Raw genomic sequence first — 13,912 nt, forward strand, 5'->3', positions numbered from 1 at the left:
GACGTGGTTTAGTGGTATCTTGGTAGTGCTGGGTTAACAGTTGAATTTGATGATCTTAAAGGTCTCTTCCAACACAAATGATTTTATGATTCTATTTCTGCTGTTGAAATTCCTGAGTTCACTGCTTGATAGGATGTAAAAGCCAGCAGATTGTCCCCCGGTGTCCTGGCCAGATTCTATCAGTGGTAGGATTATCACAGTGGGGTTTTGTCGGGGAAAGGAGTGCAGGGGTTGTGGCAAAGGAAGATTTTAAGGAGGGATTTGAAGGAAACCATGCCAGTCGTTTACAGGAAAACTCTCCCTAGGGTGGGACAGTTGGGACAACAGCTGTTGTGGGACAGCGCTGGCTGGCATGAGGTTCACAGGGACATACTGGATGGATCTGCTCCTTATGTTGGATGAACTCTTGCTAATGTTTAGTGGGTGCCTTGGCCACAGTGGATGGAAATGAGTAGCAGTGGTGGGAGAGGAGTGTCCCCACAGAGGAAGGAAAGAAAGGAGGAGCATGGTTGTGTTGGTGGGAGGTAGAGCTTTCTAACTGGGGAGCATCACATCCCAGGAAGATGAACACATCCCAGGCGAAGAACACTGCCGGCTCCCTGCTGTCAGCCCAGTGCTCAGGCAATGAAAGGGAGAAACAGAAGCACTGGGACAATTTGGGCACCAGAGCTGAGTGGATGGTGCCAGGTGGGTCAAAAGGGGAGGTCGGGAAGGGGCTGGCCAGGGGAAGGGAAAAGGAGACCTGGGTACCCAGAGCCACGTTTCCAGGCTGCTCTCAAGGTCTCCCCCAACTCTGCCCTGCTGCTGCCCAGCTGGGGAGACGAAGTACTTGCTTCTGACTCAGAAGTCCTTTAGATGTGGCCAGAGGTTGGCTTTGTGGTAGACTGGGATCTTTTTGTCAGGTTTCCCCCCTCCCCAGTCCCCCTCTGAGAACCAGCTGGTGCCCGCAGTGCTGAAGCGCCTGTGCTGGTATTTGCTTGGCTGTAAAAACAAACCAGGGTCAACAAGGAGATAAAACAAGTAAACAAATGCTGGAGTCGGCAAGGGGAGCTGGAGACGTGGCTTCTGCTGCTTTCTTACTCTTGAATTCATCTTTTCTTTGGGTAGGTGAAAGCCTCAATTGCTTGGAAGCAGTGTCTGAGGAGCACAGCTGGCTTTGGCCCCAGCCCAGGAATCAGCTCAGAGCTGTGTATGGCCCGGGAAGGACACGGTGCTTCTCCTTCACAGGGCTGGGGGGTGGGGGGCATGGGAGAGCAGCAGGGTGAGAATTAGAATCATAGCAGAGTTTTGGTTGGAATGGTTGGACTTTTAAAGGTCATCTAGTCCAACCTCCCTGCAATGAGCAGGGACATCTTCAACTAGATCAGGTTGCTCAGAGCCTGGTCCAACCTGACCTGGAATGTTTCCAGGGATGGGGTATCTCTGAGCAACCTGTTCCAGTGTTTCACCACCCTCATTATAAACTATTTCTTCCTTATATTTAGTCTAAATCTACGCTCTTTTAGTTTAAAACCATTACCCTTTGTAACAGGGGTCACAACAGGCAGCGTGTCCTGGTGCCTGGGTACTTCTTGCACAGGGAGACGTGCCAGGGCAGCCATTCTGTAGTAGTGCCTTATCTCTGTCTTCTTTTTCCAAAATCAACTTACTTGACACATTCCCAGGTGATAAATGTTCGGTCTACTCACAGCTTTGTTTGTGTATATAAAGGACAGTGTATTTTACCGCACTTCCTTGTGCAGTGACTTTCTTGTGCTAGCAGGGAGGGCGACTCATTGCTCTGATTACTCATGCATAACATTATGTATGTAAATAAGAAAATCTAATCACTTCTGAGTGCTCGAGCTGTGGCAAGAGTGAGAAGCTGCTGAAGTGGAGACTGCAGCATCCCTGACCTTACCAGCTGATGGAAAACCCCACTAATCAGCAAGATGTGCAGAATTGCCTTCCTTCACATGTTTTTCCCTTTGTATTTCTCATGCGGACATTGAGGCTGAGGGCAGCAGCACTACCACGAGGATGTTAGGAGTAAAGTCAGTCTCATCAAAGGGTGTTCTTAAAAGGTAGAGGTGGTAGTTATTTTTCTCACATTGGTGCAACTTTTGCTGAGTTTACAGGCATCCAGGAGTCAAGGATCTGAACCGCATCAAGGCTGTCCTTGCCCTTGCTAGATACCATGACGGCAGCTGAGATTGTTCCCCCTCTGCTGTCACTCTGCGTCTCTCACGCTGCAGTTTTACTGAGTGAACAGTTCAGCCAACTGGGAAACTTCACCGTGGAAAATCAAACCCCAGAAACCTTCCCCTCTTTTCTGCTGGCATCCTTCTGTGCAGATATTTCTCCTCACTGTTCTGCATGGCTTGCCTTTGCCTGGAGCGAGCAAAAAAAGCTGGGCCAGCAACCGAGCCCTTCTCTGCACAGTACCCGTGTGTCAGGCTGCTGGTTGGAAGAGGCCAGGACAGCAATTATCCAACGCAGTCTTCACATTTAACTCCTCTCTTGCCTTGGCCCATCTGTCCATTTCTTTGCCATCTGCTTCCTTTGGGACCTAGAGGAGCTAATCCTGAGCCTCCTCCTCCCCTTCACCATGGAGTATCTGCTGCGGGCAGGAGGAAAAGAGACCACCTGGACAATGAGCAGGGCAGTAAGCCAAGTACTAGTCTGGGAGTCGATACAAGCTCCTGGAGGCAGCCAAAAAAAGTGTAAAGCAGAGAACACTTAGAACAAGGTGTGGGTGGTGGGCACCATTGCCTTCACTGTGTCCCCTGGAGCTACAGCAATGGGGGGTGCAGATACGAGATAAATAATGTCATACACTTCTCTTGCATTATATGATCTTTGGCCACATGAGAATCCCGAGTGGGCAGCGCTGTTATTCCCATTTTGCAGCTATGGTCTAAGGAGAATGTGCCCAGGAAACGATACACCTCATTGACCGAGCAAGTTGCCCATTTTTCCTTTCCAGGAGGGAAGCGGTTTCCTGCTCTCTCTTGCCTTTTAAGTCAAGAATTTATGTAGCTGTATTTGGCAGCACTGAAGGTTCTGCGATTGTGTTAATTAGGCATTTTGATAAAAAAACAGCTTTTTGTTACCAGCTTGTTGAAAAATACTAGATCTAGAGCAAATCAAGAGAGGAGCTGGATTTCCTGTTGGTTCATATGCTCTGTGCCTGGGCTGATTTAAGATCACTTCAGTTGTTGTGATGTATTTATTCCCCAAAACTATGGGGTTTTTTTATTATTATTCACTAGCATCTGTTTGTTAAACATTTAAATATTCCCACACCCAGAGCTTATTATTTCAGACATTTATAATGTACCCACCCATCACTGATTTCATTTTGGCAGTCATAAAACCAAAACAGCTATTTTTTACAATTGCCAACAAAACTATTGTGATCCATTCATCTTTTTAAAAATCATCATTCAAATAGAAATGCTATGCAGCAAATGCGCCGTGATTGCTGATGAGAAGGGAAAACTGTTGATCATTTGCTTGTCTGATGGAAAATAATTGCTATCGCAAGGAAAGGAGCTCCGACCTGGTTGTTGCTCCTAGTCTTTCCAGACAACTTCTGTGTTCCTAGGCTATTCACTCTCAAAATCTAAAAGACAGATTGAATAGAGGGGTACTTTTTTTCTCACTGTATCCTAAGGACTGCCAGACTTGGCTCTGGCAGGCTGTGAGCAGGAATGCATTTCAGAGCAGACCATTTCCCACCATGGACGTCTCAGCCCCTCGCTGTCAGCAGGACATAAATGAGAAGCAATCCTTCTGGTATGAGCTGGCCTGACCCTTTGCATTTCACTGGTGGGCAAGTATAGAGCTAGTACTGAGTGTGATTGCTGTGTGCTCCCTTGGATGGTCCGGTTTCGAAGGCATTCTGCATTAACTGAGCCTAGCAGGAGTTTTGGCTCCTCCATAAAGTTCTGATTCATGCTCCTTGCAAGCTGAAGTTGGGTTGGCTTAGTTCATCTCTGCTTAAAAAATGTGTTGGCAGGCTGCACGAGTCATGTGTGTTCCAGATACCGGACAAGTCAGGGAGAAGCAGGGGGGTGACCCAGCCCCTGGTTTTAAAATTGTAATAAGCGTGTGGCCATTTTAACACATCCTGCTTACAAGTAGCTTGGTAGCATCCGGCCTTTGGTTCCAGCAATGCCGTGGCTCCTGCCAAGGCTGGCTGTAGAGGCTGAAGCTGGTCGTGGTGCAGCAAAGGGCTGTGTGACTCTCCAGGGTGCTTTTCCCTCTTCTCATGTTGCTTGCAAAGAGGGTGTGTTGGTATTTGGTTGTGAGGGGAGTTTGGCTTCTGGTTTGCCCGATGGTCACCTCTTTGATAAGTGAGGAGATTGTGTGGACAGACACATCAGATGGGCTCTGTGGGTTTGATGGTGGGATTGGAAACCCAGGTAGGGACAAAAAGAGATGAGACTTTCCTGTGGTATGGGAGATGTCAGGAGGAACTTGATTACCACCCACCTCACCCCGCCAAAACAATGTTTTCCAGGTGATTGTATTGCAAAGCAGTGCCAGTGTATGTTCCTGGTGCTTTGGGAAGTGCCAGTCCAAAACCCTATCACATACCAGTCCTTTTGATCACCGAGCCTCTACGCATATCTGTTTCACTGTCTGCTAATGGCTTTTGTCATTAAATGCCAGAGAAGCTGTTCTCTGTGAAAGCAGCTTGAAGCATTTAGGACTCATTAGACTTCAAAGGAAAGAGGCCTGTACCACTAGCCAGAGGGGAGGAAACGGAGTGGCAAGAGGATCCCATTAATGGAGAACAAAAATAAACCCCAGACAGGAAGGAAAATCCTATAGGTCTGACTCAGAGCTGCAGTCCCGACGCTGTGGCTTTGAGGACCAGTTTGACACGGGAGCTGTACAGAGAGAAACCCTCTGGCTCGGCTTCTGCCCACACTAGACCTGGATGCCCTGAGCAAGCCTGGAGCCTGCAGCAAGGGTCCCACCTGCACCAGCAGTTGCAAGGATGTCTGTGTCTCTGGCATTTGCCAGTGGGCTTGTGCACCCAGGACTTGCATGGCAGCAGACTATAAAGTATCCAGGCATGTGCTTTGATAGGGACTGCTCCTCCATCATCGCCACCTTGGTGAGAAACAATGGGGATGCAGTTTGCTGGTAATTGTTTCCTTTTCTCTCTCCTTGAACATACTTGTCACTTTAAATGTTCTTTATTCTAATAAGGTGTTTAATCCATAATAAGGTGCTTCTCTATAGGTACGGTGCTTTTGGTGAGGACGGGATGCGCAGGGAGTAGGTCCTGACAGAGTGATTCAAAAGAGAGCATTCCTGGGCGTTGTGCTGACCTGCTTTTCTCACTCCATCTCTCCTGTTTCAGGGAAGATCCTCTTCCGCCGGAGCCACATCCGCGATGTTGCAGTCAAGCGCCTGATACCCATCGACGAATACTGCAAGGTAAGGGGAGGTGTCTAGTGTCAACCAAAGATGAAGCCACCTTGATCAGGCTCGATCCTGTTTGACTGACAGTACACAGCGGTGTGTCAGTGCTGGGAGAACAGGAGATGTGGGCTGTCCCCACTATCAAACCCTTTCTGTGATGAAACACCACCCACTGATTCTCTTTTAACTCCACATGATTAATACTGAGGGCTTGGAGGCCCAGCTCCATGCCATCTTGCACCCTGCTGTTGTGCTTTCCCTTTCTCTTCTCCTTTCTCAAGCTGCAAACCAGAACCAGCTTTCCAGATGGGCTGGAAAGGACCTGGCTGCCTGGCCGTGTCCTGTCTGGTGGGCGGTTTAGAGTGAAATGGTTGTGTGCAGGACTAGGCTTGAAGGGCTCCGTTCCTCAGGGAGCCTTTCCTTTCCCACCTGCTGGGAACAGACCTTCTATTTTATGTAGAGGACAACACTTTCTTGGTGGGATGGTCCCAAAATGGGACATAAACTCCTGTTACTGGTTATGCAAAATAGTTACTTGCAGAGGCATAAGACGCCTTGTACCTGCAGAAAATTGTTGGAAGCCAACAGAGATCATCTCATCATAGAGCCAAAATGCAGTTGATTGTCTGTGTCCTTCCCTTGATAAGGCAGAGACGATTTGCTCTGTACTCTTGAAGAATATAAGACTGTGCTTAAGTATAAGGCAAATCATGGTGTTAGGGCATTTTTTTCCGAGAAAAAACAAAATACTAAAGTCCACAAAAAATTATTTTCATAAAAATAAAGTGTGCCACATCTCATCACGTCAAAGAATTGCACTAGTACTTGCAGCAGCCATGACATGGTCTTGGAGGTAAGTCCACCACTTCCAAAATCCAATCTGAATGCTGTTGAAAACATATCCACAGACCGCAAAACCCAAGGGAGAAGATGGGGAAATGGTGAAATGTCCATCACATTCTATAGGTGCAGGAGGTGTAGCAGATATTATGGTCTAGGATTTTGCGTGGTGGGGGAGACTGTGGGTTTTGGGACTCAGCCAGACCTATGGGAGGGATGTTGTGGCTGGAATAACAAGTACAAAGGATAAAGATGAATTAGTAAATGCATCTTGACAGCTCTGCAGTGAGGCTGCGGGTGAAAACCACTGCAGACCGGGACAGCAGATGAGAGCAGAGTGATGGAGTTATAACACAAGGTGTGCTTGGACCTATGTGTTCCAAAGAGCGTGGGGGGAAGCTGATGGTGTGAGGAACCGCTGGGCTCCAGCCAGGCATGATCAGACCCTTGTCTTCTGAGTCACTAAAATGTGCCAGCTACATACAGACACACGCATCCATAAATTTAATTTTTGGGAAGAAAAAGTCCCTAAGTGATAAGATGCTGCAGCTGTCTCTTTCAGAATGATGCCATTAATGGCATAATATATATAATGAATCCATTTGACTTAACAACTGGAACATAATGGCTGATGTTATATGACCCACTTAGAGAGCTGCTCTGTCCTCCTCCCGTTAATGCATTACCAAGTAATAAAATGTACACTGTGCCTGGCCTTCCAGTTGTTGCTACTTAACCGTAAAGCAGCTGAGCTGAAGGTGGGTGTGGGACTGAAGGCTGCAGAGATATAGGATGAGCAAGGAGTCAGCCAGAGCAGAGAGATGTCCCTCCTGGGCACATCGTGCTGCAGGGTCCCAGCACACTCTTACTGCCATATTTATCGTTGGAGGTGGACGTTTCACGTGCTTGGAGGGTGATGGTGCAGAACAGAAACAGAAAATATTTCCTCCAGCTTGGCCCCGCTGAGTGAGACTCAAAGGTTAGGTGAATATGTTGCGAACAAGTTCCCACATAATCATAGAATCATAGAATCATAGAATGGCTAGAGTTGGAAAGGACCTTAAAGATCATCTAGTTCCAACCCCCCTGCCATGGGCAGGGACACCTCTCACTAGAGCAGGTTGCTTAAAGCCCCATCCAGCCTGGCCTTGAACACTTCCAGGGATGGGGCATCCACAACTTCCCTGGGCAACCTGTTCCAGTGCCTCACCACCCTCACTGTAAAGAATTTCTTCCTTATATCTAATCTAAATCTCTTCTCTTCCAATTTAAAGACTGTGTAAGAAAGTTTTTGCTTTGTTGCCATCTCCTGAGAGAGAAGTGGGGTGTCCTCGTTCTCTGGGAGAGCCCTGGAAAGATGGTGGGTGAGATATGGGATGGAAGCAGGCCAGAGGAGCAAGGGAGGGAACCACGGGTTTCACAAGGCAGTGCTTTTGCTGAAGGGCTCTGTTCCAGGTCCCACCATACTGAAAAATGTGGCAGTTTAAGGTAAGGTGCAAGAAAAGAATCAGAGCAATGGGTAAGAGCAACCAGTCGCCAAATGAGACTTCAAACGGCCGTAGGAATGACAAGGAGGGGAAGCAGAGGCCTGAAATTTCTTCCCATTTCTCCAGTTTCTTCTCTTTGTGTTCTGCATCTGTTGGTCTTTCCCCTGGTGTGGGAACTGCCTTCCTCCTGTTTAAGGGATTTTGTGAAAGTGTTAGTTGGAGGGTTGATGAAGGAATTGCAATGCTGTGATGCTCTAACCCAATGAGACTGGGTGGACCACTAAAAAAATTGCTGCTAGAGAACAATCCTTTCTCACTCCCTGGAAAATGGATTTCAATGCAATAGGGCTTGTCTGTCTTTGTGCCAGCTCTAAGTGGGCTTTCTTCAAGATGTCCTGAGAAACAAGCTGTGGGTCTTACCTTTCATCCTTCCAGCACAGAGTGTTTTCTGTGATCATCCCCTGCTATCAGAAGACATGGAGCCTTCTCCAGGCCACAAAATCAGTGATTTTTGCATGCCCCCATCGCATAGCTCATGGAATGCCTGGCCACATGGGAATGGCATTCAGACAAAACTTGGTCTTTGAATAGCCCTTCCCTGGACCCAAAAGCCATAGAGTGAGTCTTTTTCTCTCTCCTGTCTCTCACATGATCTTGATCGCAGCTGGCTCAAGATTAGTGGTCTGACCGTCTGCTGTGCTGGCAGTGAATGACTGTGTGCCGAATGGCTGGAAGGGCTTTTGGGGGCCAGCAATTAGGTCAATATGGAGCCACATCTGATCTGTGTGGGAACCCCGGGGCTTTGCAGATGTGGCGTTGTCTCCAATACAGAAATGAGTGGAGGTTTGGTCTGCCCACACTGCTGTCACAAGGCTGCTGTGATAGCAAATGGAGGGGAGGGGGAATTATATAGGAAACTGGTTACACATCTATTCCAGGTCGGGCTGCTGCACTGCTCCCTGATTTCAAATCATGCCTTTTTCAGTTGCATGTTTGGTTTTTTTCACTTTTTGCAGTTGCCATCGTCTGTGACTCCGTTCCCTCTCACGAGCAGAGAACAAAGCAGGGGTCTCCGCCAGGCAGCCACCCATCCCACCTCCCCTGCCCAGCGCTCGCTGCAGCCCATGTTGGAAGGGACCTACAAGAGCTCTGGCCCAAGGCGAATATTGCTGTCCCAGACTCTGTCCCCAGCTCCCACAGACATACACGCTCTCACCCTGCAAGTCCCACCGTTGAAGCCTGTCTTTTTGCAACAGGCTTCTGCGAAGGGAAAGGAGAAGAGCGGAGGCAGTTTATAGCTTGGGCCATTCGACAGCATGTGTAGCAGCCTTCCAGCCCTTGCTGTGATGAGCTGGTGTCCGCGCTTTTGCCTCCTGTTGCTTCTGTCCCTGCCTCTTCCCGAGCTGCTGTTGCCCAGCGGAGCATTTTTGGGATGTGCCGGTCAGGGCTGATGGCACTGAGAGTTTACCATGTGTAAACTGCCCAGCCTTTTCCGAGGATGATGGCTCCTTGCCCAGAGCACAGCTGGGAAACTGAGCCCTGCTGTGGCCAGGAGGCTGGATGCTGGGATGGATATCCCGGTGGCTCCTACCCTGCGAGGGCACATCTGTCCAAAAGGCTGGAGCTGGGCTAGGCAGTTCCCAGGCAGTCTCTGCTTATCCTCCTTCAGTCTTCAGTTGCTGCTGGGGTGGTGGGGTGGGTGTAACTGGGGGCTGTCTGGTTCTTGCTCCACTCTGGTGTGTGTTTGCAGTAGCTCTCTCCAGCCTGGCTCTGTGCCCCTGTGTGACGGGAACCATGTGGGTGCCGAGCTCCTCATGCCGTGACCCATCCCCTGGGCTCCTGAGGGCCTGTCCTCACTCAGATCCTTGGTCAGTTTTGGTGTTTCCCATCACCAGTGCCTCTGTTTCGTCCGCAGGCTCTGATCCAGCTGCCTCCCTACATCTCCCAGTGCGAGGAGGTTCTCCAGTTCTTTGAGACACGACCTGACGACTTGACGCCTCCCAAAGAGTAAGTTGGTTGGGCGGCTGCCACTGCGATGAAACACAAGCTGCCTTGAACTTGCTAGTACCTATAAGAGTCTGACATTCATCAATGGTGCCCCTGTGAGTCACAGATCCAGGGTTTGGAGGTTTTCCTGCAGAGGGAACGGGGGCTGTGCAGCTCGAGGTGGACACCTCTGCCCACTCCTGGCATAGCCTTCTGCAGCAGGGAAGTGGAAATGCTTCTCTGGGACCCCATGAAGTGTTGATCTCCTCCCAAGCCACTTTCTACTTGCAAATGCTTGTTTCAGAAACATGGTCAGTTTGAAAAGCCTCATTTCACATGGTTACTAACAACCTCTGCCTTGTTCAAAAGGCCCTTTCCCTTAGCCATGTCCATGAGCCCCATCCGTAACAACGCTCCGGAGTCTTTCCATGCAAAACAAGGAACGTTTGCAAGGAATCTTGCATTCCTTACGCAACTCTGTGTGGTTGTAAGTCTTGTGACTATGAGCTACTTTGGCCAGGAGCCACCCATCTCTTACTAATCACAAGCAGCATAAATCTGAGCAGCCGCCTCCATCTCCTGCTACGCTGCTCTCTTGATGCTGCATGTGACACGATGCGCGGCTCTACCAAAGGTTGAGCAATGGAGGAGGCTTGATTAATTGTGAGTGGAAAGGCAGTAAATTGATTTGACAACATTCTGTATTGGAAGGGTGGGGAGGTAGATAAAGGGATTTTGTTTTCCTCCTCCGAGCAGCAACACTGATCCTTTCAGGTCTTCAGCTAAGTATTACACTTATGTGGACTATATATTCTCCCTGCATTTTCGATTTTTTTCATTCCCTCTCTTAATTCCCCCTTCCCCCCATTCCTGCTTTCCTCTTTTGGCTCCTGTCTCTATTTGCTTGGCCTGTCATCGTTCCTCCTGCAGCTCTCAGTCACTTGATGAGATTGGTCTGAGGGCTCTGGAGCCCATTAACTAATTGCTTGCTGTCGGCTGGCGCTCTCATCTGTCCTGCCCAGCTATTGCTCTCCACTTAACCTGCCACCCTGGCGGTCATCCCTCAGCCAAGGTGGCAGCTCAGGGGCAAGCAAGAGACACGGGGAAAAGATGAACTTGCAAGGACATTGAGTGGGGGTTTATAGCAGCCATCAGTGCTATGTCCCTTGTTGTCTCCCTGGTTTGGGTCCAACAGCCAAGGGGAGCGGAGGCACCAGCCTGAAGTCCAATCCCCAGCATGTGCTTGTGTTGCGGGGTCCGTCCTCAATATACATCCCGCAGCGTCCTGTGGGACTGCTGAGCAGCCCCTGGGTGCAAAACTGCACTCACTGCAAAATTGCCCTGTGTTTGTGACAGTGTTTGGCCACTGCAGCAAAATTGCCCTGTGTTTGTGAGTGTTTGGCCACTGCAGTGCTGGATGGGCACGTGGGTGATGCACCACTGAATCCGGCAGTGGGCTGTGCTCCGTCCCACTGCCTGTTCCTCTCCTGGGAGGAGAGGTGAGGTTGCTGCACGCAGAAGGACTTAGCAGGTGACTCTTGTCCATTTGCCTCCAGCAGCAAAATGCTACAGCATCTCAAGGACGTCTGTGTTGTGTTTGCTATCCCAGCCTGAATGCCAGAGGGGTATTTATTAGCTACAATTCAAAATGCTAATTAATAAAAGTCCTTGACTCTCTCCTCTGGAGAGATTGGTGGGAGCCCTTTCCCGAGCCCCGAGTGCTGGCCGTCCGCCAGCGTACCAATAACGAGATGAGAGCTGTGATAGACGGCTGGGCTGGATCAGACGTGATGGCGTGTCTGGGGTTTGGCCGGATGTCATCATTCATCCAGCAGATAAATACTTTCTCCGGGAATTTGAAAGGGAGCCAGGCCATGAACAGAGTGGGGGCAAAAAAAAAAAAAAAGGCAAAAATAAAAAAAGGCAGCTTTTTTTGCTGAGTGGCTGAAAGGTGGGAGTGAGGGAGGGGAAAAGGACCGGTCAGCGTGCTCGATGCCAAGCCAAGAAGCCGCTCTTGAGGCACCATGGCTGGGACCCTTCTGCTCCTTGTCCCTCACCTCAGCTTCCCCAGTTGATACCTCAGGTCATAGCATGCCCACAGGAGTGGCAGCTGGTGGCAGTGAAGGGGACGTGCCTTTGGGTGCTGTTGGATGCACCCTCTGCTTGATTTTTTTCTGGCACAGGAGTAGAGGATCTGCCTAACTCGCATCACCCCAAAATGTGAAACCACTTTCAGGGGCCACAGTTGACTGCAGTGTATGGAGCTCTGAGTTTAACTGCAAAGAATGAAATTAGTCCATGGATCTGGCAGTGTTTGTGAGTGGAAAAGGAGGTTGGACAGCCCATGCATCTATCTCCGGGCTCCCGTGGTGTCTGCTTTCCCCAGCGCTGGAGCTTTTCCTGGGCTGAGCCAGGGCTTTCCTTCCGCTTTCCTGCGGAGCAGCTCCCTTCAATGCCCCTTTGCACTGGTGGGAGCACCAACAAAAACAGGTTGCTGATGGCTACCAAAGTTCCTCAGCCCTTCTCAATCTCTCACCTGTTCTACAAGCCCCAGGCATAAAGGGAGATCAAGTGGACGAGGACTAAGCGGAGAGGGAAGGAGTCAAAAGCTGACTTGTGCATCCTTTTTCCCCCGTCGCTTCCAGCTGGGAGGTAGATCACAGCAGAAAGCGGAGCTGAGACAGGAGTTTGCAGCAGTCGGGGGCTGGAAGAGGGAGGTGAAGCCCTTCCTCCATCCCCTCTGCACATACCCGCCAACTTTCCGGCATCCTCCTGCCCGGAGGGACCACTTCAAACAAGAGTGGATTGAGGTTGTGGTGTTTCTGCTGGCAGTGACGCCCGGTGGCTTCTGTGACGTGGATCCCTGTCCAGCAAGCTCTGGACTGGGATAACTCAACTGCTTCCATCTCGGAGGGTTGCCAGGTGGTGGGTCAGTGGGGCTGTAATCCAGAGGGATTGGTTACATTTGGGAAGAGGTGACTCCACAGAGCAGTGGTGGGGGATGGAGGGAGAACAGAAATGGTTATGGAAAGAGAAATCCTCCGGAAAGTTAGCAATCTGTGGGGATGTGGTATTTTTCTTGCTGGTGTTGGATGGAAGCCCTATGAAAACCATAGTTTTAAAGGAGAGAAATCATCAAATTCCTTCTCCCTGCGTATCTCAGCAGGTTTGACCAGCAGCAGGATGCTCGGCTGTTGAGGTGGGAAGTTACTGTGTGCACCCCCCTTACCTCCCATCCACCCTTTTTCAATTTAAAGCCGTTTTTAGCCACAGCAGAGGGTTTCTGGAATAACGCTGGGGAAGTCTGAACAGCTGGGCACAAAGCCACTGCTGAGTCAAGGCATTCAGCTGCGAACTCTCCTCGCCAGCTGAATTTCGGCTCTGCGACATGCAGGAGCCCAGGTTAATTCTGTAATGAAGCAAGACCCTAAGTGGTTATTTTAATAACCGTCCACAGTGTACAAGCGGGGCGCGCTAGGGAAGGAGCCATCATTGTGCTGCTTCCAGGGGACATAGAGCTGCTGTCCTCTGTACGGGAGGTACCCCTGGCCTTGAGAGGCGCTCTTTATTAAAAGCATCTTTAATTGGTGTTTTTTGGTAGCTGAGCATCCCATCATATATAAGACACTTAAAGTTGTTGTTTGGAACATTTTAGCTTATGAACCCGATTTTATTTTTATCCAGTAGGGGCACAGGCCCTAGAGAGCAAATTTACTCTCTCTTAATGTGCTTAAAAATGTCCTTGAGCACCCCTCCTCGCTGCCTCTGGGGGCTGTAGATTCACAGTTTGAAAGCTACCTGCTTCAGGAGGTCCTGATGTCTTTAAAAGGCACAAATTCCTCTTCTCTAAAGTATCTTCATCCTTATGTGCTGGGTCCAGCAGGTCTCCTGCAAAGGGAGGGCAGGGCTGAAAGTCTGGTGTGCACTCCGTGGCCTGGACATCACGTGAGGCTTAGCACAGGCTTGGGGTGGGCAGTAGTCCCAGCACCGGGGATCTCTGAAGGCTTAAGGGCTCATGACCTCTACAAGAGCAGATCATAGCGGAGGTGGAGCCCGTGTCTTAGTGGAGGCTGCAGCACCTGGGATTACATCTGTGCTCATCCTGTCTTTGGAGACCCCAGCTAGGGGTTTGGCCAGTGAACTTCAGCTGCTGCTCCTCCCTGCTCACTGAGGTTGCTTGG

At 49.8% G+C, this 13,912-nt stretch overlaps 1 protein-coding gene across 1 annotated transcript in view; it reads left to right on the top strand.

Moving 5' to 3' along the window:
- The window catches only part of SH3PXD2B (SH3 and PX domains 2B), a 75,279-nt gene that overhangs the window by 39,070 nt on the left and 22,297 nt on the right, over positions 1–13,912 (top strand). The window contains exons 4-5 of the mRNA XM_074155964.1: positions 5,357–5,433; positions 9,661–9,752. Of these exons, the coding sequence (XP_074012065.1) occupies positions 5,357–5,433; positions 9,661–9,752 (169 nt within the window). The remainder of the gene's footprint in view (positions 1–5,356; positions 5,434–9,660; positions 9,753–13,912) is intronic.

Source organism: Numenius arquata, chromosome 11 (genome assembly GCF_964106895.1).
Source record: "Numenius arquata chromosome 11, bNumArq3.hap1.1, whole genome shotgun sequence".
NCBI lineage: Eukaryota > Metazoa > Chordata > Aves > Charadriiformes > Scolopacidae > Numenius > Numenius arquata.